General features: G+C 37.5%; 1 protein-coding gene across 10 annotated transcripts in view; it reads left to right on the forward strand.

Annotated features, from left to right (window-relative positions):
* RIMS2 (regulating synaptic membrane exocytosis 2) overlaps positions 1 to 26,544 on the forward strand; it is a 586,897-nt gene that overhangs the window by 526,298 nt on the left and 34,055 nt on the right. Inside the window, exon 1 of one of the 10 annotated variants that reach the window (XM_033203202.1) lies at positions 23,336 to 23,658. The exons of the other annotated variants lie outside the window; for them this stretch is intronic. Within the exon in view, the coding sequence (XP_033059093.1) occupies positions 23,517 to 23,658 (142 nt within the window). The 5' untranslated portion in view covers positions 23,336 to 23,516. Of the gene's footprint in view, positions 1 to 23,335; positions 23,659 to 26,544 lie in introns of those variants that run through there. 10 annotated transcript variants of the gene reach the window in all.

Below are 26,544 nucleotides of genomic sequence, written 5' to 3' on the forward strand. Positions count from 1 at the left end.
AGGATTTTCTTGGTTCAAATTTCCCATTCTTGATGATAAGATGTAAAAGGAGGCCATCTTTCACATGGGAATTTCATCTTCTATTTTTAAGAAACAACACTGTTAGAGTGATCTTTTCCACCAGCTGCCACTCAAGTGTCTTTAACTGAAATCATCAGTATGCCAGAGTGGTAAATTTTTAACTACTTCAGCAGGTAGTGTGTGATAAACTCCCAAAGAATGAGTAAGAGAACGGAATTTCAGAGTAGGAAGGGATGCCTGTGGTTCAGTGGATTCAGAGAGCTGGTGGAACTGAACTGAATCTTGAAGGATGGACAATATATCAATAAGCAGAGATACAGGAGAACATTCTATGAGCAGCACACAATAATGTCTTTAACAGGCTCCGTATATGCAAGGCTGCTGGGACCATAAGCCTAGGGTTGGGAGGAAAGCAACTTGAACTGGGTGGTGTTGGAAATGCTATGAAGTTGGGCCCCCTTCCTGAAGACCCTGACTTGAAGTCTAAAGTGTGCTTTAAAGAGGAATGTCATGAACCTGGGTCCTACTTGGAGAAAGGAGGTAGGGAATGGCATGACAAGAGAAATTGTCTAGAACTGTCAGTGTTCAGACTCAGACTAGAAGCCCTATCATGATTCTGAAGGTCCAGAGGCTAAGAGCATGAGGAATCAAATAGCTTTCAGCCCCAGGATATAGGAATGGTCAGGGCAGGGCTTAGTCTGACAGGAAGAAGGTTTGGACAGGAAGATACATTCTACAACTTACTAATGGATCCAAATGAAGAGAAATAAATGAGAAGCAAAGGGGTGTGCTGAGTGGGGAGGTGGGCAGCAAACAGAGAGACTTAGTTAAAACTGTGTGTGTTGAAAAGTAGGAGTAAAATTGGAAAGCTCTTTGGTTGGAAGCCCTGAATTCCAAGATTGGTAGATTAGATTTTGTCCTGTCAATTCACTTAATAGTTTTTTGTTGTTGTTTTCCTTAGAAAGAAACTTATTTTATATATATTCTAGGAAAATAAATCTGGCAGAGATGTCTAGAAAGGATTAAAACGGAGAAACCGAAGGCAGGAATGCCAGTGAGCAGACTGTGAAGGAATCCAAGCACAAAGTAGTAAGGTCTAGGGCCATGGCATGAGGAGTGGAAATTGAAAAGAGGAAAACTTAGCATATGTATTTTTAAATCTGAGTTGGTGCCAGAGTCAATAGTCATTTTTACCTTAAAACTGTGCCAGTGTGAGGCCGGGCGTGATGCTCACACTGTAATCCCAGCACTTTTGGAGGCCAAGGAGGGTGGATCACTTGAGCCAGGACTTGGAGACCAGCCTAGGCAACATGGTGAAACTCAGTCTCTCCAACAAAAAACACACACACACACACACACACACAAACACTAGCTGGGCGATGCTCATGGCACGCACCTCTGGTCCCAGCTACCTGAGTGGCTGAGGTGGGAAGATCACTGGAGCCCAGGAGGTCGAGGCTGCAGTGAGCCATGATCTTGCCGCTGCACTCCTGCTGGGTGACGAAGGGAGACCCTGTCTCAAAAACAACAACAAAACCTAGCCAGTATGTACTAAAACAAAGGTTGTTTTTGTTTTTGTTTTTCTCTCAACTTTTAGGTTTAGAAGGTACATATGTAGGTTTGTTACATGGGTAAATTGCATCACTGGGGTTTGGTGTACAAGTGATTTCGTTACCCAGCTAGTGGGCACAGTACCCAATAGGTAGTTTTTTAAACCTTCTCCCTCCTCCCACCCTCTCCCCTCAAGTAGGCCCTGGTGTCTGTTGTTCCCATCTTTGTGTCCACGTGTACTCAATGCTGAAACAAAGCTTTAATCCTAACCTAGGAAGTAACTTTGAAAACATAATTAGATATGTGCGCTTTGTCTTATTCTTTTTGTGGGAAATTTTTAATTGCTGCATAGAATTCAGGGCTTTCCAAGCTAATTTAGTAACAACTTAGGGTTTCTGTATTTTTTCAGAACCATCACAAAATTCTAAAAAAATTCTCAAAATAAGTTTTAAGTCTCTTCAATTGAATGTATGTCATTAATGATATCTAGGAGAAGAATATGGTCATAAAAGCTAATGCGTAATTGAGGAATGTAAAAAATTCGGCATCATAGATTTAAATGATATTAAATTGACACATCTTAGAAATGCAAGATCTTATGTTTCTATTATATTTAATTAAGTAGCTAGAAAATTACACAGTTAATTTAGTGTATTCGGGCTTAAAAAATTATCCAGGCTTCTAGTACTGAACCCTTTAAATGATGAAATGAGAAACATGTTCACTTTTGATTTGCTTCCTGATAAGTGGAGATATAAAAATGAGTTTGGAGCATCTATTTTCTTTGGTGATGTGAATGAGTTACAATTCCATTTTGTAGAGCTTTTTAAGTATCAAAAATAGAATTTGTAATGATTTAGAATGCTAATGTAGAAAAATTAATTTCAAAAGCTACAATCCACAGTAATAGTATTCAGATGACTCATTCAGCTGTATTGCAGAAGCTAGTATTAACAGTTTTCATTTTAAAATATTTTCTTTAGAGGAAGAATGAAATAAGAGTTGAAGTATGCCTGTTGGTAATACGTAGTTTCTTTATTAGAATTTGTTTAGATTAAATAGTGTCCTTAGAAGCAAATCAGTGAGCTTATCATTGTGGTAGGCCCTGGAAATTAGAATAACATCATTAATAAAATGGAATTTTTGCCTTTAGGAAACTTGAAGTCTTATGTATATAAAAATACAATAACAAGTGTGTTTTTAAGAGATTATATAAATAATTTACCTTTGTTTAAACTGAAAGTATGATACTCAGAATTGGTATAGACATACCAATTTTTAAAAGAGCAGATGTGCTTAGGACATATTTAACTTATGGAAATTCACTTTACAGCTGAATTTCATCATACAAAAAGACATGGTATATTGGGACAGCAAAACTGTGCAAGATTTTTTTAAAATCTTAGAATAGATCTAAATAATCCTAAGTGAATTCCTTAAAGTTTTTAAAAGAGACTGGTGAAAGCTTTTGAAAGCACTGTAAAGCTAAAGATTACAGGACACTTTATCTTGAAGCGTACTATACAAAAACCGTACCACAGACTGGGTAGCTTAAACAACAGAAATTTAATTTTCTCATAGTTCCTGAGGCTGACTGCAAGTCCAAGATGAAGTGTCCAGCATGATTGGTTTCCTCTGAGACCCTCTCCTTGGCTTCAGATGGCCACTCTCTTGCTGCCTCTTCACATGGCCTTTCCTCTGTTCCAGTCCATCCCTGCTGTCTCTTCTTGTAAGGACACCAGTCATATTGGGTTAGGGCCCCATTCTAATGCCCTGTTAGCCTAATCACCTCTTTAAATACTATCTCTAAATATGATTATGCTCTGAAGTACTAGGGGTTAGGACTTCAACATGTAATTTGGAGGAACACAATTTAATCCCATAACACATGTGAAGAGATATAAATCACAATAAATTTTCTCCACTTGAGTAGGAATAAGTATGGAATGAATTGTAAAGGATAGTGTCTCCACTTAAAGACTCTCATGACTCTGGAAGTGCAAGATGTTGGGAAGTGTGTTTCCTAAATATTTAGAAGAGAAGTGTAATTGATTCCCTTCACGTGAAGTTGTATTCATAGACAGATTATACCAGTACTTTCTCAAGACACTTTCAAATCTAAGATATTGTCATTCCTCCCAGTCCCTCAAATACAAAATGATATATCAGGCCTAGAAACATGAAAACATTTATAGTAGTAGTACATTAGTGTAAAATAAATATCAAGTTATTTTATCAGAAATAAATTAATTTCAGGAAAATAAAATGATATATTTTTCATACCAAAAAATTTTATCATGTAATGTATTATGTGCAGAAAAGAATTAAATTGGAAAAGATGTGTGAAAAAGCTTTTAAGATAGTAAATTTCTTAAACTTCTAGTTTTGTCATGTCTCATAAATATATTATGGCCCAAACACAGGAATGATCTCTAAGTGAAGATACTAAGTGAAGAGAGCAACTTAGGATCATTTAAAACCAGTTGAATTTTTAATACAAGTTTTAGGAGTTATTAGACATGGAACTAGACACTGTACTTTTTTTTTTTTTTTTTTTTTTTGGGACAGAGCCTCCCTCTGTCATCCAGGCTGGAGCTCAATGGCGCGATCTCAGCTCACTGCAACCTCCGCCTCTTGGATTCAAGCGATTCTCCTGCCTCAGCCTCCCGAGTAGCTGGACTCACAGGCACCTGCTACCATGGCCGGCTAATTTTTGTAATTTTAGTAGAGATGGGGTTTTGCCATGTTGGCCAGTCTGGTTTCGAACTACTGACCTCAAGTGATCTGCCAGCCTTGGCCTCCCAAAGTTCTGGGATTACAGACATGAGCCACAGCGACTGGCCTACTTTTTATTTTAATTACACTAAATAAAACCATTGAAGCAATAAATCCATTAGAAACTATTTCTGAAACATTCAAACAGTTTTTGCTTTGGTGATTTTTATAACAATGGCTACAGCTACTTCTCAATTGATTAAAGGGATGAGGCAAAGCCAATAGTTTGAGTATTTTTAATTGACAGTTCCTAAGTCTACAAAGTTGCCCCATGTGGCTATAGCAGAAATAGTTGATGCAGAAGGACTCTCTGTCTGCCATTCCACCCACATTAAAAATGCTACATAAAACAGCAAAATAATTTTGGAACATAAATTTGTCCTGAGTATACTTGGCCATAAAACCTGTGGCCAGTTGTTAACATACGGACTTACATTAAAATATACATATATATGGTGTACAGTATTCTACATTGTGAACCTATCTATATATGCAATATTAGAGAAGAATTAAGAACTTTGTAAGTGCATGTTACATGCTAAAAATCTTTGTGATATTTACATTATAATCATGAAGTAATGCAAACTAGGTAATAAACCTTTAGTCCTGAATGTGGGATTAACTTGAGATGGCTGCTTTGCCAAGCTTAGTTTTACTTAATCAAAAACCTGTCTTGACATGACACTGTTATTTTAGTGTGTAATGTTTGCATATGGTGTTCTTCCTCTGCCTCACAGGGGTGTTGTACAGAAGCTGGTGTTAAATTTCTATGGACAGTATTAATTAAATTTGAATATATTTAAAAAATTACACAGAGTGCTCATAAAAATATTAAATACTTGTCTGGAAAACTGACTTCAGTTCCTCAACCGCAACCTCTAAAGCACCTGATTTAAAAACAAAAATAAAAAATTACTTGACCTTTTTAGCAAATCTATGAGTATGTTTTGTTTGAGGAAGGAGAGAAGCTATGACAAAGCTAGAAGTCAGAAGAACTGAGCCCAGAGAAGAATCCTGGAAGAGGCTTGTATTTAAGGAAAGTAACCAGCTCCAAATTACAGTCCCTCTATAAGTTTGCCTATACATTTTTTAAATGCACTTTTAACAGTCCCTGATATTTCTCTAGTTAAGGTTATTGTTTGAAAATAAGAATATCTCTGAAAGATGAATAGACTCCACCAGTTTATTTTAATGCTAAATAAGCCTAAGATGACCAATACTTTAGGAGCAGAAGTCTTAATTGAAGGAGGCAGGATATGGAGCTAATGGTTTTGGAATTTCTGAAGACTTCGGGCATCAGCCTTGGTGACATACTACAGTGAGAGACAGAGTTTACCTTTCAGATCTACCCATCTGGAGATGCTCAGAGATGTAGGGAGATAAGAAAGCAATGAAGAAAATTTTTTAGGAATGTGAAAACTATACCTTTTCCCTATTTCAGAGTGTTTTTAGGATTTTCATTGTACTAAAGAATAGAGACGTAAACCCTCTTCTATTTTCTCATTTTTAAATTTTCTTCCTCTTCTCTCATTCTCCCCACTATACTATATAATTACCGGATTCCAGAATCAGAACACAAGCTGATACTATATTAAATATAATATATCTTTCTTGGTGAGGAGCACCCTGACTGTCACCTTCCACCACTCCCTTACTGTGCTATTATGTTGTTGTTTTCAATCACACTCATCTTTCATCTTACTGTATAATTCACTGGCTTATTTCATTTGTGGTTTATTGTCTGTTTCCCCTTGCTAGAATGTGAGCCTTGAGGGGACAAGGATCTTTGTTTTGTATACTAATGTATCTGAAGTACTTAAGATAGGAGGCGCCTAAAAATTCTGTTAAATAAATGAAATATCTGAAAGACTATCTTGTAGAAGAGGAATTAAACTTCTTGCATGTATGTCTGAAGGACACAAACTGGAAATGTGTTAAAGTTGCAGTTATACTGATTTGACTCAATAATTAGACTTGAGTAGCGAGAAAAGCTTAAAAATACAATCCTGACATATATAATAAAAAATGAAATTGATTCTAATCTTTCAAAAGTAAAGGGAAAGGATATATAAGAAACCATTTTAGGCTGAGCGGGGAGCTTGCAATCACTATGGTTTTTAAATACCAAAGAATGAAAGAGAAACAGAGGGACATACAATTAAAGATTCAGGAAAATTATGAAGGGAAATGATGTAGAACTATAAGTACAATACCGCAACGGCTGAAGTCCAAATGACCTGCAGATTTTTTGTATAGGTAGAAACACCAAAAACAAGCCAGAAGGAAAAGACAAGAAAACAGGAAGCTAAAATGTATTTTAAATAATTAAAATGTATTTTAAATATTTTAAGGCTCCCCCATGAAAGAGGACTTTTTTACAATTACAGAAGGCACAGCTAGAACCAATTTCTGGATTTTACAGTGAGGTAATTTTTGACATCATAGTAAGAATAATGATTTATTAATTAAAATCACAAATCTTCATCACTGAAAATTGTTCAAGAAGAGTTTATAGGTAGAAATATTACACTGCATAAAATATTAAGTATCTATTACCTCTTTTGTACTTTGGAATTTCACTGGCTCTTTGTTTGGAATGAGGGCCCTATACTTTGAGTGAGAGTGTTCTCAAGGAAAATTAAAGGAGATTCTTTTAAATTGAAAAAGGTATTTATGCAAAGTATTTATTCCTCTTCTGATCTCTACATACACATATCTCTCTTTTTTTAAATGTTGTTCCGGGACCCTTTTGGGAGTGCCATAAATCAACATAAAATTCAGAAGGCCCATCCATGTTTGCCCATAGCTTCTGGATTATTGTGTGGAAATGCAGTATCACAGGGCCTTTCCATCTGACCTTTGCACAGAGGCAGGCTGCTCATTTCTTTTTCTAATTCAAGTTATATTTCTTTCACTGAAATTGACCTGTCAAGAACAGTGCTACATGGTACAACCTGAAGTAATATGTCCTAATGTTTTAAGTAAGGAGCTCAGTTCAATTATGTAGGACCAAAATGCGTCTCTGACATAGACATTCTTGGGATTAGGAGTAAGTTGATCGACTGCAATCTCATGTCTGTTGAAATAAAACTTACATTATAGGCTTAAAACTTAAGAAATATTTCCTCTTCATGTTTGACACTGTGTTTCTTCAGATGAGGATCTAGATTTTAAAATCATTCGAAACTAGAGACACACAGCCAAAATCTAATTTATTTTATTACATTAACTAAACAAAATAACGTGTTCTAAATATTAGGCACTGGATAGGGAGAAAGTGTGCAGTAGGGAATAAAACAGAGAGTCTTTTTTTTTTCTAATAAAGGTTACAGTTGAGTGGGGGTAGGAAGAGAGTAAAATATAAACAAAGACGTTTATAAATATACCTTTGGAATAACATTTATGAGAAAAAGAATAGGACATCATTTAAGAAAATAAAATGGCCTTCTACTTTAGATTGGATTGCCAGGAAAGGCCTTATAGGAATGGGAAGTAACCCAATAACAAAAGAATATGAAGCAGAAAAGAATTTGGCCCTGTTTGAGGAATAAACCAGTGTGATTTCAGTCTGGTAATCACCAGGGAGTACGACTTGTGATAAAATTAGACATACAGGTCCTCCGAGGTTATGCTATGTGTTTGTATTTTATTTTCATTGCAGAGAAAAGACATTGAAGGGTTTTTAAGAGGTTTGTGACATGACCCAATATGGATTTTTTTTTTGGGCGGTGGGGGTGAGGAACAGAGTTTCGCTCTGTTGCCCCAGTTAGACTGCAGTGGCACGATCTTGGCTCACTGCAACCTCTGCCTCCCAGGTTTAAGCAATTTCTGGCTAACTTTTGTATTTTTGGTAGAGATGGGATTTCACCATGTTGGCCAGGCTGGTCTCAAACACCTGACCTCAAGTGATCCACCCACCTCGGCTTCCCAAAGTGCTAGGATTACAGGTGTGAGCCACGGCGCTCGGCTGGATTATTATTTAAAGATAGTCCTAACTGCTTTATGAGGAATATCTTGGGGGCAAGACTGAAAGTATCTTGGAATAGAATTAAGAGAAATGGATAGTAACGAGATCTGTTTTAGAAGTAGGATCGACAGAATTTTTATGATGATGATTGGACAAGAGGAGGCACATGGTAAGGGAAAGTAAGGAATAAAGGAGGATGTCCAGATTTTTTTTGTTTGAGCAACTATTTGGCTGCTGATGTCATTTATCTAGAGAGGGAAAATAAGAAAAGAAGTAATTTCTGTGGGAAAGAAGTCAAGAGTAGATTGAGAAGTCTGTGAATTATTCTAGTAGTGATGTCAAGTAGACAGCTCTGAGACTCAGATGAGAGATCTAAGCTAGATATTTACATTTGAGTAAATGGTTTTGGTTTTTAAAACTGGAAATGAAATTATATCCTCTGGAAGGAATGTATAATTAAAGAAGAGGGCCCAAAATTGAACATGAAGGATGTGTTACAACAGGTGTTGGAGGTGTAAATTTGATAGAAGAGGTGAAGTCAGCCAAGGGTTTTTTTTAAGAGGATGCCACAGAGATAGGAAGAAAACTAACAAGAATGTGATCTTATGGAAGTCAAGAGAAGAAAATAATTTCAGATTAAAGAGTGTTCAACTCTGTGGAATACTGCTCAGAGAGCCAATAAGACAAGGATTTGAAAGTCCCATTGGATATGACAACAAGCTGGTCATTGGAACCTTCTAAAGAGCAGTTTTATTTTTATTATTTTTGTTGTTGTCTTACTCTTTTCTGAGTCATTTTATGCCTTTATAATTTGATTTTTTGTGATAGCCAAAGTAATTTCTTTTCAGATTTTCTCTTTAGTGCCCTTTTCCTGTTGAATACTATGCTTTCCCAAAGTTATGTTAGAACATGAAAGTCCTACAATTTTTTAAATGAATGTCTCATGATCTTGAAAGTGTGGCATTATTATGTTCAAAACAGGAATACTTAAGCTGTCTTCTTTTTGCTTTGTTGCTGATATTTTAAATGCTTTTGAACTGCATACAAAATGTTCCAAATATATGTTGGCCCATTATTCTCTCTTTACTTTTAACTACACAGCAATACATGGTTTGTCTTCTCTGCTTTTCTGTGTTTACCAGTTCAAATAATAATTAATGGATGACAGTAATAGATTTAACTAATGATCAGTTCATGAATTATACTATCTACTACTTCTGCTAAGCACCATATTTGCACATGATGCTATTTGATAAATAATATTATTTAATAATGAATGGTTGAGTAGTCAATAAGTTCTACTAAGCTTGCAATCAGTTGTCTTTCATAAATACTTTCAATAGAATGCCTTTTGATGGGAATCATTCATTGGCACTTCACATATATTTTTCTAATAAAATATTCAATATGCAGAAATGTAAGAAGTTTTTAAATGCACAGTTTAACTATCTAGGCTTTACCCAGATCTACACTAATGGATGTGTATGTAGCCTTTTATCTTCTTTATACTTCAGCACTTGTGAAATGGGGACTAATAGTGACTAGTTTCATGGATACGTTTTAGAGATGAATGTATAGTTTTTTAAAAAATACTTGAGAGAAGTCATTGTATAAAACAAAATTATTGGCTGGGCGCGGTGGCTCATGCCTATAACTCCAGCACTTTGGGAGGCCAAGGCAGGTGGATCACCTGTGGTCAGGAGTTCAAGACCAGCCTGACCAACATGATAAAACCCCATCTCTACTAAAATTACAAAAAGTCAGGTGTGGTGGCGTGTGCCTGTAATCCCAGCTACTTGGGAGGCTGAGGCACAAGAACCACTTGAACCTGGGAGGTGGAGGCTGCAATGAGCTGAGATCACGCCAGTGCACTCCAGCTTGGGCAACAAAGAGAGACTCCGTCTCAAAAATCAAAACAAAAACAAACAAAAATTACTATGGCCCGGCATGGTGGCTCGTGCCTGTAATTCCAGCACTTTGGGAGGCTGAGACGGGCGGATCGCTTTGAGCTCAGGAGTTGGAGACCAGCCTTGGTAACATGGCAAAATCCTGTCTCTACTAAAAATACAAAATTTAGAGGGGCATGGTGGCACGCACCTCTAATCCCATCTACAATCCCAGCTACTTGGGAGGCTGAGACAGGAGAATTGCTTGAACCAGGAGCAAGATCATGCTACTGTACTCCATCCTGGGCTATAGAGTGAGACTGTGTCTCAAAACATTAAATAAAAATAAAAAATAAAACAGAATTATGCATCAGACAGACATAACATCAAAAACCTTTAAAATTAAACCATGAGGAGTGCCTAGCATAGGAACCAGAAAAGTTTGTTGTTGTTGTTGTTGTTGTTTTTTGAGGCAGAATCTTGCACTGTCGCCCAGGATGGGGTGCAGTGGCGTGATCTCGGCTCACTGCAAGCTCCGCCTTCCAGGTTCACGCCATTCTCCTGCCTCAGCCTCCTGAGTAGCTGGTACTGCAGGCGCCCACCACCACGCCCAGCTAATTTTTTGTATTTTTGGCAGAGATGGGGTTACACCGTGTTAGCCAAGATGGTCTCGATCTCCTGACCTAGTGATCCACCCGCCTCAGCCTCCCAAAGTGCTGGGATTACAGGCGTGAGCCACCACTTCCGGCCCAGAAAAGTTTTTATAGGGATTCTTATATTACATTGAACACTGTTGTTGACATGATTGTCAGTGATCGTTTCATTAGCAAAATTTTAATTTGTATGTAAAAATGTGTGTATGCATATATACATATGCATAGAGAACATTATCGAAAACATACAGCTTGGAGAATTATTTTATAATTATTGGAATCACTAGAGAAATGAATACATGTTGATAATAGATTCTCATTGGCTTGTTTAGATTCAAGGATTGTTTAGATTCAATACATTTTTCTTAACAGACTCCACTATGAGAAAAAAATGGTGTTTTTCTTCCACAAAAGTTTGTGTTAAAACAAATGAGAAAATGTGTGGAAGTAAAGATGAACTTAGGTTATAGGGGGCAACTCCCTTCTGTTATTCATTTCAAAAGTTCAGCCACAGTGGGGTCTAAGTAAAGGAGATATCATGATTTGGTAAGTCCCAGATAATCATAGGGTCAGAGTAACTGCCATCGTGAGATTCAGAGTAATGTGGAGATGGACTACAGATGCAAGGAGGACACAGATGTAAGAAGATGGAAGTAGGTGAAGCTCTAATGCTGCAAAGGACTGGGGCAAACTGTCTTAGAAGAGTGACAAAGGAGTAGTCACCCCTGCCATGATAATTTTATTTATTTTAGAATGTTCAGGTTCTATGACAAGCACCTTCTCAGTCACTACAGAAGGCAGAAAACTAACCCTTTGTCAGCTAATCTTAACCTGTAATCTGAAGTTGAGAATAAAAAGGATCATTTTTAATAAATGAAATTTATATAATAAATCCTTTATTACTGTTTTAAAGTTGCAGTTACCTTGAATTGTGATAAAATGTGTAACAACTACATTATTTAAGATCATTGTCCTTGAAATGTCTTCCAGTGTCTATTTAGATACAATATAAGATTTATTGTGATATAAATATGTTTTGCCTCACCCAGAGAACCTATAAAATGCTGCCTTCATATTATGAAATATAGTGTTAATTGAAATGAAATTAATGTAACAGTGAATTGCAAAGACTCTTTTTCAGATGTTAGATCAATGCCAAATATCACAAAGAGATGCATAACAGAAAATAAAGGAACTCAAATTTTACACCACAGATTTTCTATGCTGATAAATGGTGGTGGCTAGACAATAAATAAACATTTTTGGAGGAAAGCTGTTACCAATCTTAAATTTTAATATGCAACATTAATATATATTTACATATTATATATGCAATCTAGTTTAGAATATTAAGCTTTTTTCTCCTATGTTTTAAAGACTGAATGTCATGATATAATGTTATATCTTTTAAATTTTGTAAGTAAAGGAGTATAAGCTTCACTTGGCTATTTTTACTTTGATGAACCCATTTTTATGATTAGCCCCCCAAAAAGTTTGAGTCTCCATATTTTCCCCTAACATCAAACTAAAATTGATAGATTACTGAAATTATTGAGAATCATTGTAGAGTAAACCACAGCCTGTACCAGCCACTCCCAAAGTGAAATCATTTTCCCTGAAAAGCATGCTTTTCCCGTTGAGAATTTTGTCTCTTTCTCTCTCTCTCTCTCTGTATCTTTCTCTCTCTCTCTCTCACACACACACACACATGCACCTATGTCCTTTCTTAACTAAAACTAAATCATGATTTCTTTACTTGAGAGAACAGTATACTTTGTTCCTCTGATATTTGTATACTTCACTAATTAGTAAGCTACGTTTTAAAAGGTCTTATAAAGCACTTCAGGAATTTAGTGCTATTATAACTGAGTGGAACCCAGACTGAGTGACCTAAAAAAGTGAACACTCTCCTCATAAGAGATGATAATTTCACTATGCTATACAGACACATTGAGAACTGTGTTGAGATGTATGAGAAATTGTTGAGTTTGGGGGGTGTTATAGCTCTCCTTTATACATGCTGTCCCCTCTACCTGGAAAATCTTTAACTCAATTTTTTCTTTACCTGTAAACACCTTTTTATCCTTCAAGTCTCACAATCAAAGAAACTTTCTCAGAAAAGTCCCAGCACTTTGGGAGGCGGATCACCTGAGGTCAGGAGTTCGAGACCAGCCTGGCCAACATGGTGAAACCCCATCTCTACTAAAAGTACAAAAATTATCCAGGCATTGTGGCACATACCTGTAATCCCAGCTGCTCAGGAGGCTGAGGCAGGAGAATCACCCGAAACGGAAGGCAGAGGTTGCAGCGAGCCTAGATCATGCCCCTGCACTTCATCCGGTGCATCAAAGTAAGACTCCGTCTCAAAAAGAAAAGTCTTCTTCCTTCTGTGACTTCCCCAAATTCCGATCTAAATTAAGTCCTCACTCTCATTACACTTTGCAGTTTTCTTTCATGGTATTTAACAATAATTGTGAGTTAATTTTTGTGATTATTTGTTAATGTCTGCCTACTCATTACTTTGTCAACTTTATGAGGAAAAGCATGCATTCCTGTTTGCTAATTACTTTGCTTTCAAGCTTAAGAAAGTGCCTGGGAAATAGTAGTAGTGGTCAACTAATATTTGTTGAACAGATAGAAGAGAAATGAACGGGCCAGATGCAGTGGCTGACGCCTTAATCCCAGCACTTTGGGAGGCCAAGGTGGGCAGATAACAAGGTCAAGAGATCAAGACTATCCTGACCAACATGGTGAAACCCCATCTCTACTAAAAATACAAAAATTAGCTGGGCGTGGTGGCACGCCCCTGTAGTCCCTGCTACAGGGTTCAAGGAGAATCACTTGAACCCCGGAGGCAGAGGTTGTAGTGAACCGAGATTGAGCCATTGTACTCCAGCCTCGCGACAGAGCGAGACTCTGTCTCAGGGGAAAAAAAAAAAGAAGAGAAATCACAGCAAGTAGAATAGCTTTTGGGTTTGTTAATTTGGTTACATTGCAGGCTGTAAATCATGGGTCAAGACTTGTGGCTCCTTTGCAAATGTCTTTTCATAGTTTGTTGTGAAGTATGGGAAAGGAGATTGGGGTTTGAAATGTTATCCCATTAGAAAGTTGAGGTGCCAAGCAGAGGAAGTTGCCAAGCAGAGGAATCCAAGTTATAAAGCAGTGGTCAAGGAAATTAGAATACATACTGATTTGCTTCTCCTTGTAATTACTTGTATTTATTAGAGAGTTTCTGTTTTATACCACAAATTTACCTCTTAGTGAGACTGTTTTTCCTGGGTAATAGTCTTGTTAGATGTGAGCCACTCACCTTATTGTGGACCTATAAATGAAGCAAATTATATGGAACCACTTTGAATTGAATTTTAGGAGGAAAACATGTTTAATCTGTATTATTATTTCCTACTATAAAGTTTCATATCAACAAGACAGACAAACTCTTATTGAAATATTTTTTTTTCTTTGAGACAGAGCCTCACTCTGTCATCCAGACTGGAGAGCAGTGGCATGATCTCGGCTCACTGCAACCTTCACCTCCCAGGTTCAAGTGATTCTCCTGCCTCAGCCTTGTGAGTAGCTGGGATTACAGGTGCCCACCACCACGTCCAGCTAATTTTTGTATTTTTGGTAGAGATGGGGTTTCACCATATTGGCCAGGCTGATCTCTAACTCCTGACCTCAAGTGGTCAGCCCACCTCAGCCTCCCAAAGTTACAGGTGTGAGCCACTACACCCGGCCCGAAAGACATCTTTAACAGAGTACCTTAAGTGGGAATCAGCTGATGATGAGTTGCTTAGATTGGTTCCTGAGTTGGCTACTTTGCCCACAGCCTTAACTGTTTACCAAAAATACTGAGCTACAAATAGAACTACCTTCAGGCAACAGTTCACTTATACCCAATCTAGGTGATGTTTGACCTGGATCTGTATAACATGAATGTTTTCCATGGGCTCTTTTTTTCCAATATGCTATTGCTTTGACAGACCCCTCACTCTTCTCTACTGCCTTTGGTCTTTAATAACCTTAGATGACTTTATTACAAATCTTATGTCTTTGTGCATAATAAAAAATAAGGTGTCTGCAATTTAAAAAGTCAACTGGACAGTTAAGCAAAAACATCTATGAAAAATGCCAAATTTTCTGTTTTTATGTCAGCATGATATCAAGCAGTATAAGCAACTTATAACCATTTATATCCAACTAATATATGACTTAGTTGAACAAAGTGGTAATCAAAAGAAGTCTTTATTGCCATAAATGTTGTAATGAATACATGAAGCTTAGCTAGTAGTGAAAAAAAGGAACAGGAACAAGTCAGAACTAGACTTTAATCATGGTTAAGGGACTTTTTTATTTTTCTATTCATACCTAATATTATTCTAGTCACACTGTGGTGTAAGGAGTAAATGAATAGTGAATGAATAAATAATAAATGAATAAGGAAAAGTGTAAATATGCACACTTTTTACAAATATCGCATAAAGTTATTGGCATTGGTATCTGAAACTTAAAGTTTTTAGATCTTGCCATATATTTGTGTAGAATGCTTACACTCACAAAATCTCAAAGTGCTGTTCATCTCATAATGATATGAGAAGTTGCTAGGTGATGTTCATCTGGAATTTCAAGGAAATTATAATAGTCAGGAGACATATTTCTTCTTTTCTCAAGTGTTTGAGGATACTCTTCTAACATTGCCGTGAAGACTTTGTATGAATTTATCACAAAGCTGGAGCATCCTTGGAACAGTGGAACAGAATGCATGAGCAGGGAGTTTCTTAAACTTGGAAACCATCCTTGCCACTACCACTGCCCTAGAGAGACTAGGAAAAAGAGAAGCCCTCATGAGAAGCCCAAACTCTTGCCCATTTTCAAAGATCAAAAAATAGGCATATATAGTAGTTATTATGGGCAGAGTAGAGAAACTTCCATTTTTAATTTTCTTTGTCCCTGTTTTCTGCCTACCAAACATCCTTCAAAATGTTTGGTTTATGATTGACTATACTTCATTTTTGGAAATATACTTTCATGGGTGGCCAAATAGCAATGAATTGCAAATCTCATTAATATATATTTCCTTTCTTCTCTGGAGGCTGAGTTGTTCATGTGATTTTTGGCTGATCTCATACCCACACGCCAATTCCTAAAACTTCTTGAAGACATTCAGTGAAAGTTTTAGATTCCTGGTGATAGCTAAATAAAGATTTACATAAATATGCCATATAAGAAAACAGAACTAATCATGTTAAAAGTTCCTTGTTGTAATCCCAGCACTTTAGGAGGCTGAGGCAGGAGGGTCACTTGAGGCCAGGAAATCGAGACCAGCTGGACAACATGGTCTTATCATCATGGTCAACAGTTCTTATTAGCAGTTTCGTTGTCTAATTGTTGATCTCAGCAGAGTCTCTTCAGCTGTGTCAATTAGCAATTAAAGACTATGAATTATGGAGTCATAAGGCCTGGATTCAAATCTTGGGTTTGCTCCTTGTGACATTGGACAAAATTATTTGTAACACTGTGCCTCAAACTTCATGGGCTTATTCCTGATCTCATTTCTTAATAAGCTATGTGACCTTGAGCAAGAGACATCCTCAATGTGCCTTGGTTTCCTCATCTATATAATGAGTATACTAACAATAATATCTCCCTCATAGGTATATTAAATGAGTGTATGTGCTGGTAAGTAAAGTTGTTGAGGAAAAAGGCCTGGCTTATAGTAAGTGGGATGTAAGTGTTAGCCACTATTCTACTAGAGTGTGAGCTTCGTGAAGGTAGAGGAGGATTCTATCCATATTTGTTCACTGTTGTATCCCCAGTGACTAGAATAGCACCTGGCATGTGGTAAGCACTCAACAAATATTTATTGAAGGAATATGCATCAATTTTCTTGTCTGTGAAATGAGAATAATGGGATTAACTACCTTATATAGTGTTTATGAAAATTAAATGAGGTAATGCATATGAAGAACTAAAGTTACCTATTATCATCATCATTATTATAAAGGGCCATAATCAAAATTAGAGTCCAGATATTTGTTCTTCCCCTGTATTATCTAGCTACTCTGCTTTTATAACTCATTATTTTAATCTTTAGAGTTTTTTCCCCTTCATTCCTGAGTCAAATCTTACCTTAGTTTTTATCTTACTCAATAAGTTTATTTTCTTACTTCCATGGATATATTATCATAAATCTCATTGCAGAAATAATGAAAATACTAATTATTTAGTATTTCTTCTCATACTGTAAATATCTGGGGGTTTTTTTGTTTTGTTTTGTTTTGTTTTGTTTGAGACAGGGTCCTGCTTTGTTACCCAGGCTGGAGTGCAGTGGCATGAGCATGACTCACTGCAACCTTGACCTCTAGGGCCTAAGTGATCCTCCCACCTCAGCACCCCAAGTAGCTGGGACTACAGGCATGCACCATCACACCTGGCTAATTGTTGTATTTTTTGTAGAGATAGGGTTTCACCATGTTGCCCAGACTGGTCTTGAGCTCCTGAGCTCAGACAATCCATCCAACTCAGCCTCCCAAAGTGCTGGGACTACAGGCCTGAGCTGATATGTCCAGCTTGTAAATGTTTTTTGACCTCATCAATTTTTATGCAAGTTTTGGGTTGACTAGCTGAAGTATAACATTTGCTCTTCACTCTTGAAAACTGCTGAGTAAAAACCAAAAATACTTTTGAAAACTGAAATCACAGAAGCTTAAAATTTATTTGTACAATATTGACATAAAACTGGGGATGGAAGAAAAGATTATATATTTTGGATTTCATATTCACATCAAGGGTAACTTCTCAAGACCATTAAATACCGTTAGCAATTTGAAGTCAGTTTAAAAATATCAACTTCATGGGTTTATCTCTCATGACTTAAATGCAAAGATATTACATTACAGCAAAAAATAAAAATAAAGTAAAATAATTTAGGATCCTGAGAGGTGGTTTTTAATAAACCAAACCAAAATATATCCACAAATATTCCTATTTAGCATAAAGACACTTGTATGTAAGGAATTAAGTCACAGTCACAGGTAATTGATCTCAGTTGTGAAAACTACTATCATATCAATCTTCACAACTGATGAATCCTCCTATTACCAACAAGTGTATATCAAGAGGAAAGAGGTTAGTTCAGTCTGCAGCATGATTTATAACTTTTCCTGAGAAATTCCCATCTCTCTCAGCAACTAGCCTTTTCTGAGTTGACTGGAAAACACTTAGTGATGGAAGGAGCCATTTGTTTTTCTACTTCTTTTTAGCATAGCCATTTTTTTTCCCATAACTTCCCAGAGGGACTTACTTTCTCTTCCCTTCCCTTGGTATTAGCCAGCAGCTTGTATTCTCCTCATCACCAACTATATTAGTGGTCCCCAACATTTCTGGCAACAGGAAACAGTTTTGTGGAAGACAACTTTTTCCACAGACCAGGAGCAGGGGATGGTTTCAGGATGATTCAAGGGCATTACATTTATTATGCACTTTGTTTCTATTATTATTACATTGTTGTATATAATGAAATAATTATACAACTCACTATAATGTAGAATCAGTGGGAGCCCTGAGCTTGTTTTGTAACTAGACAGTCCCATGTGGGGGTAATGGGAGACAGGGACAGATCATCAGGCATTAGATTCTATAAGGAGTGCCCAACCTAGATCCCTCACGTGCACAGTTTAAAATAAGGTTCGCACTCCTGTGAGGCAGAGCTCAGGTGGTAATGCAAGCAATGGGGAGCAGCTGTAAATACAGAACAGATGAAGCCTTGCTCACTCACCCACCACTGCTCACTTCTTACTGTGTGGCTCGGGGTAGGTTGGGGACCCCTGGCTTACATCATTTGTAGCATAGAAAAGGGGGAGACTGCCACAGGCGTAACCATGTTCCTGATGGAAGTAATACATGGTCTAAACATGACAGAGCTACTTCCTGTAACAACTTTTCTGAGTATTTACTTAAGTGACCAAACCTCTATTTCAGGAATAAACTAATTTCATGTAATTTAAAACTTTGGTGATTTTTTAAAAACTATTACAAAAAGTGATACATAAATGACATGTAACTTTCTAGCCCTGTTAGAATTGATGGGACTTAAATACATATAGGACTATTTAATATAAATGTTTTTATTTTTAAAAAGAATATGGATTTAATGTTGGTATATAGTTTGAATAATCACTATGGTTTTACAGATGCATTGTCAACATTTATTTTGGACAAAGTAACTTACTGCACAGTTAAAATCATATTTATAATCTACGATTTATGTAAGTTTATGTGGTATAAGATATCTGTGATATGATGTACACGACAGTGAACCTGAAATTGGGAACCCTGAGTTTGAGTCTTGCTCTGCCACTTTCTAGTTAAGCAAGTCATTTAATGTTGAGTCTTTATTGGCTTATTTATAAAGAGATAATGACGACATTCTGTCAGGACTGATGTAAGAATTAAGTGGCATAATTACTATGTTTTATAAACTCTAAAGTACAACATATCTATAAAAATGCGAGTACACACTTGTCAAATAGGATACTATGATAGTTTATCCAAGTTATATCTGTTTATCTTTTCTTCAAAAAGGTGATTTTTATGTTTAATAGTGCAGTCTTTTTTCAAGGCCGTATTTTGCTTTTAGATGACAATTTATTGTGTATATTTGTGACTCATTTTTTCTCTATCTTTAAATTAATGACAAAGTTATAAATAATTTGAAATACTGGATGATAATGATTCTGGAATTACAGTTAGTAATTTTACATAATAAAACTATATAGTGGCCCATTGCTTGAGAACTACATGCAAAACTACATATACTATTTGTATATTCTGATGTGGAGGAAGGACATTTTCAATCTTTTATCAATTGTTTATTTTTATGTTAATTTTTAAATTCCTTAGGGGGTGACAGTACTTAGAATGAAATCAAAGAATAATAAATCAACCTATTAAAATATATATAAACCAGAAATATTATTTAATGTTATACATAGGAAAACAATTGAACTTAAAAATTTTTTAAAAAGTAGAATTCTAAATTTTCTCAATAATTTCAGTATATTCCATAAGCTATCATTCAAGACTAGAAGTCTCTGGCCATTATTGTGGGTCTATCTCTCTGGTACCTCTGTGCCAACACTCTTTCCTTAAAGCTTTCTTCCCCTAAATAAGATTATTTTCTTCCTTCTCTTTCATTCTTTCTACTCTACCTGTACCATTCTTCTATCACTCATCTATATCTGTAAGATCCTAGGAAAAAAGTATCAACAAGCTTCCCAGGACAACCTTGTTCTGAAACTGCAAGAGGGAAGTGGTGGTCATGTAGTAGACACATCTAGACTATTCCAGACTAACTTTGAAACCAGGTTATTAACACAGACAAGGCAGGGCCCAGGCAACTCACGCATAACCAGTGATTCCATTCTCAGACTCCCCTTCCCCAGGCAGTCACTAGCAGAAACCCAAGAAATCTTTTTCCAAAATGACTTTCAGCCATCATTGTGATGTCCCTGAGTACCAAAATAAAAGTTTTCCATGCATCCCCAGCCAATTTATTTTATTTTATTTTATTTTCGAGACACAATCCCACTCCGTCACCCAGGCTGGAGTGCAGTGAGACCATCACTGCTCACTACAGCCTCAACCTTGCAGGCTTGATTAAGCCTTTGTCCTGTCTTAGCCTCCTGAGTAGCTGGGACTACAGGCGTGCACCACCACATCTGGCTAAATTTTTACTTTTAATTTTTTCTAGAGATGAGGTTTCACTATGTTGTCCAGGCTGGTCTCAAACTTCTGAGCTCAAGTGATCCTCCCACCTCAGCCTCCCAAAGTGCTGTGATTGCAGGCATAAACCACCTGAGTGCAGCTTGCCAATTTATTTCTTTAAGATTCTCTGCTCAGTCCCTCTTCCTTGATAGCTTTCCCCTGATCTGAAGTTAAGGATGTCCAGTCAAAAGTACTCAAATTTTTCTAACCAAGTAACAATCTTTAGGAGAGTCTGACTGGTTGGTAAAGTTCCCCATTTCTCCAAGTATAATTAGATTTGTATGGTAACAGCTGTTTCCTCTTAAATATAAATATATTTTCTATATTTGTTTTACCCTTTAAATTTTCTCTTAAAGTACATATTTTATTACATTAGATTCATGTTTTTCAAACTTTTTCCAAAGTGAGAAACATTTTACATCACAGCTCAATACATACATGCGCACATACATAAGCATACATATTCATAAAACAATAGTGCACTTGATGTACTAACCATATGGGTTACAGAACTCTGATACTGTATTTTTTTAAATTCTAATCAAAACTTAATAAGTTATTTTCATGACTCACTTGTGTCCCACAGTTTAGAAGAACATTAGGTGACCTTTAATAAAGTCCTTGCAGTTTCTAAAATTCTATGATTCTTATAATGAAAATCTCATTTGATAAAAGTTTCTAGTCTCTGAATAAAAGTGATGTGGTTTGAAAAAGTACTCATAGCATTCTCTGGTTTTATCAATGTTGTTTTGAAATGCTGATTATTTGAGGAAGATAAATAACAAAAAGGAAATTGGACTAACAGAGAGTTGTAGGAACATTAATGAGAAAGGACAAGTCTATCAGGAAAACAAAAGCAATAAATCTGGATGAACCTAAGTCTAAACAGCTAAAGTTGTTACTTTTTCTTACCATGGAACTCTTATTTATACGAAAGTTTCCTAATTTTAAGTGGATTTAAAAGGATTATTACCTGTACACATTTTTCATACCTTCTAAATTGTGATGTGCAATGGACAAAGAAAGTCCTTATCATACCTACAAGGCTCTGCATGACCTGTGTCTTTCACTGACTCTTGTCTCTCTGTCCTTCATTCCTTTCCACTCACTCCAACTGCCCTGGCCTCTTTGCTGTTCTGTGGTCACACCAGGACATCACACCTCAGGGACTTTGCGCTAGAGGTTTTCTCTGCCTCAAACTTACTCTCTTCCTGGAATATCTGACTAGCCACTTCCTCAGGTTCTTCATACCTCTGTTCAAATGTCGTACTGTCAGTGAGAACCCACCCTGACAACTCTTTTTGAATTGCAGTGTCCCATACCCCTTAACTTAATTTTTATCTGCATTCATCTCCTTTTTAGCATTATATAATTTACTGATTTGTTGTGTCTCTCCCCTGCAACTAAAATATAAGCTTCATAAGAGCAGGGATTTTTTAGCTGCTTTGATCACTGTTGCATCATATAAACATCTACCATGGTACCTGGCATATACTAGGAGCTCATTAATATTAATTGAATGAGTATTTGAATCTTTCAGCATATCAAGCAAGTAGCTTGTGCATATATACTATATAGGAACTATTTATTGAATAAATGAACCATTTTAGATTGTATAATTCACATTTTACGTTGAAATCCTCTGTTACACACGCCCAGTGGTCATGTTTGGCAGGGTTAGGACTGAACAGTAACCTACCTTCCCACCTCCCTAGATTGGGAAATAGGTGGAATGACTTGTCTCAGGTTACAAAAAGTAAGGCAGTCATCTGACTCCTGGGAAAACGGAATTAAAGTAACAAATCTGCACGTTATGCACATGTACCCTAGAACTTAAAGTATAATTAAAAAAAAAAAAAGTAGCTTTAGGTTCCGGGATAGAGATGTGCAGTTTGCAGATGCATCATGTAATGTTGCTTATAAACTACTTTGCTCTACTATGTTTGTATTGTTTCCACATTTATGTTAACAGGATGTTACCTTTTGCTTAGATGTTAAGCCTTACAGTGTTGTCATTCTTAGCCATACTGGGTAGATTATTTAATTTAGAGAAAGAAAGCAATAAAAATTCCTAAAATTAAAAGAAAGTTGATAGACATCATTGTGCTTTTCAGTGTTTCTGTTTATCGGTTCTTGATTTCTTTAGTTCACTTTTTATCATTTTAACATTTAACAAACGAGAAAGCTTTAATTGTAGGTTTTCGTGGAACTTGGTAAAAATTGAGGAGCCTTTGTGTCATGACTTGAAGAAAATTTCAGTATTTTTTGCCTGTGTTTGAGGAGCGTTAAAAAAAATTGTGAACCTGAGGAAAGGGAAAATGACTACCAGAAATTTACCTGTGTACTCATCTGAGATGCCTAACTCACTGCATCTAATTAGTCACCACTCCCTGGCCTTAACCACGCGGAGGGAAGAGGAAACAGCGGGAGCTACTTGGAGCAGCTGCCGGGTACCTGGGGCGCGCGCCCCGGAGCCACCAGCCCGCCGAGGTGCAGCCGCGCCGCCACCTCCCCCTCCGGCCGCTGATTGGCGGAGAGCGCAGCATCAGCGGCATCTCCCTGCGCGGGGAGAGCAGCGAGATTCCAGCAGTTCCAGCCTCCAGGATTCTCAGCTCCCTCCTGGGCGAGACCTCGGACGTTCACTGCGAGCAGCCGCTCCGCCCGCCACCGCCTCCATCTCCTCCTCTAGACCCCTCTCCAATAAAGTAGAGGCCCCGGCGGCCAGGAAAGCCACGTCTTCTCCGGGCTAGGTCAGGGAGGCAGGGGCCAGAGCCTCAGGGTCCCGCGGCACCAACCTGGCTTCTGGCCCACTGGTCCTGGAACCGCTGCGGACGTCGCGCTCCAGCCGCCAAGACGCCGCGTATCTTGTACCGCGGGAAAAGCGGGTCCGCGTCCAAGATGGGCCGGCAGGGCTTGGGGGGTGCCGGCGCTGCAGGGCGCTCCATGCAGCGCTCCCAGAGCCGGAGCAGCCTGTCTGCCTCCTTCGAGGCACTGGCCGGCTACTTTCCCTGCATGAACTCCCTGGAGGAGGAAGAAGGAGGTGAGACACCCCTTCCCCCGTAGTTGGTGTCTCTATCTGTTTAGAAAGTCAGTGGCTGGAGGGTTGTCAGGGGCAAAGAGAACTCCATGTAGCAGTGTCCCAGCTCCTTGCTCTCCGGGACTGTGCCGGGGGGCTAGAGCCCTAGAGCACGTCAGCTGAGCAGAGAAGTTGTTTCTTGGTTATTTGGAGAGCTCCACAGGCGCCGACTTGGGAAAGGCTCTCCTAGTGAAGTTGTATTTTACAAGTGCTTGGAAGTTGAATGAGAATGTAGACTGTGGGAGGCAAGGCGGCGCCTCTTCGGGTGCACCCCACTCTGTTTTGGTTTACTCTTCGCAGTCCTGGTATTAGCATTTGGCCTGGAGGACAGAAATACTTGAAAACTAAAGGGAAATGCCGCAGCAGAACTTTGAAACAGGAGTCTCAACCTATGAAAACCCAAGATCGGGTGAGGGGAAGGAGTTACACAATGGACAGACAGGTGGAGGGTTGATAGTACCGAAGGTGAGTTTGTGCTCAAGGCACAATCTCTAGTGTTTCAGCAATGCCATTGTAATTGCGCTAATAAAAAACGAGGAGGAGGACTCGCTGTTTTAAACTTTGCAGCAGTTGGTTTGGAGTTCATAAAGTTTTGAATAACATAAGATGTATTTTCTTCATGAAGAACTTTCCTGTAAGATTTAACAACTAACACTGAAAATGCAATTTGTAAATCAAAATGAGATTTGACTGGTAAATAGTAAGTAGTGTCCCAACATTTGAAATATTTATTAATTTACTGATAGGCTGGTTGCAAACTGTGTTCATTTTTAGATGTATATCCAGAGTAGGTTAGTTATCATGATGTTAACTCTATTTTTGTAAATAACAGGGTTGGTTTTGCTTTTATCCTGTGACAATCAATGACCTCTTATTAGGACATCTGTAGTGAGCCCTGATTTAAAAGAAATCGCCTGTTCTAAAAACAGATTGAAATAATTTTTTTTTCTGCTATTTTTCCTGATGGGGGAGGGGGGAAAGTAGAAGATGGAGGATTGGTAATATGTCTGGAAAGCTGTCTTCAAACTAATTTATTAGCTAGAGCTATCCAAGTTTCTTCTAGGTTATTTGCTGCAATATCAGTTGGCTATAAATCAATATAGATTTAACAGCAGGGTACTTCCGTATATAAACATGATTTAATTTTCGTACTAGTCCTTTTCTGTTCTTGTTTGTACATTTACATCTCACTTGCTTCCTATAATTAAATATTTAAAATTCTAGGAAATGTAAACAAGTCAAGAATTAAATTGAGTAAATGAATGATCATAATTGTAGCTAAAACTTTTAGTACTTACTATTAGTCCGGCACTGTTCTACACTTGACGTGTATTCTTTTAGGCCCACAACCTTATGAAGCAGTACTTTTATTATCCTCATTTCACAAATGAGAAGACTGAGGCAGAGAGAGTTCCGAAATTTGCCCAGTGTCACCAGGGTGGTAGGTAATAGAGCCAGTGTTTGAACCCAGGCAGTCAGCAATACAGCCTATTCATTCAGCTCCCAAGCTATACTAGATTATTATGTTCTTATATTTGGCCACATACCCATACCTAGTAAGTGATGAGGCTGGAATTTAAACACTTGTGCCTGAAAATACATATTTAAATAAAACATAGGTTATTATGGACTCATTTCCCAAATTTTTATTTTTACACCAAGTCTTCAGTCTTGAGTTTGCTTCAGATAAGGTATCATCCTTTTTCTTAAAATTACAATTAGGATCGTTGAGTTTACAAAATATCATTCCAAAAACCTTTTTGAGACAAGAAAAAAATGTATATAAATATTAGGCCGGGCGCGGTGGCTCACGCCTGTAATCCCAGCACTTTGGGAGGCCGAGACGGGCGGATCACAAGGTCAGGAGATCGAGACCATGGTGAAACCCCGTCTCTACTAAAAATACAAAAAACTAGCCGGGCGTGGTGGCGGGCGCCTGTAGTCCCAGCTACTCAGGAGGCTGAGGCAGGAGAATGGCGTGAACCCGGGAGGCGGAGCTTGCAGTGAGCCGAGATCGCGCCACTGCACTCCAACCTGGGCGACAGAGCGAGACTCCGCCTCAAAAAAAAAAAAAAAAAGAAATTATTTCAATATTTAAAGTATGTTTGCTTAACCATGGCTCACACAGACTAATCCCAAAGGAAATTCCTACATCTACACATGGAAATTGGAACAGATTTCTATCCCGTAATATGGCTTCTTAAGTTGCCAAGACAAAATGTTTTATATGGGAAGCACCGTTTTTAAAGTTAACCATACAGTTCTGTACTAGTAACTAGAGAGGAGACACTTTCCATATTAGTGTCTCCAATTAGAGGAGACACTCTAATTCCATAAATTAGAGGTTTTTCCATTGGCTTACATTTTTACAGCCACGAGAAGAAATCTTAACTTTTTTCTTTGATTTTGTGATTCTCTTAACACCTTTAAAAGTCCTGGGATTTTTGAAGATATTTCAACATACTCTGCAGGATTGTAAAAGTTAGAAACCGTTGGCCTAAAGCAGTGCTTCTCTACTTTTTTTTTTCTTTTGAGACACCCACACAGGATACATGAAGGTCATGTGGATAACATACTCAGGATTGTGTTACTATTATCATAACTGTGGGACTCATTTATAAAGAAAGTAAATCTATCCCACCATATGATTTTCACACTGGTTAAGAGCAACTTGTCTAAAGAGCGCTGATCTACTAACCAGTGTGATTTGACTAAATTAACCAATCAGTTCAGTAAGCAAGTCTGATTTTAAAACTAGTCTTTTCTTTATTCTTTTCAGAAAGAGTGCAATAGCTAAATAATTTCAAGTATACCCTGTCTTCCAGTTCCATATTCACATTTTCTTCTTGT

The sequence above is a fragment of the Trachypithecus francoisi genome, unplaced genomic scaffold, assembly GCF_009764315.1.
Source record: "Trachypithecus francoisi isolate TF-2019V2 unplaced genomic scaffold, Tfra_2.0 Lachesis_group7, whole genome shotgun sequence".
NCBI classification, from domain to species: Eukaryota; Metazoa; Chordata; class Mammalia; order Primates; family Cercopithecidae; genus Trachypithecus; species Trachypithecus francoisi.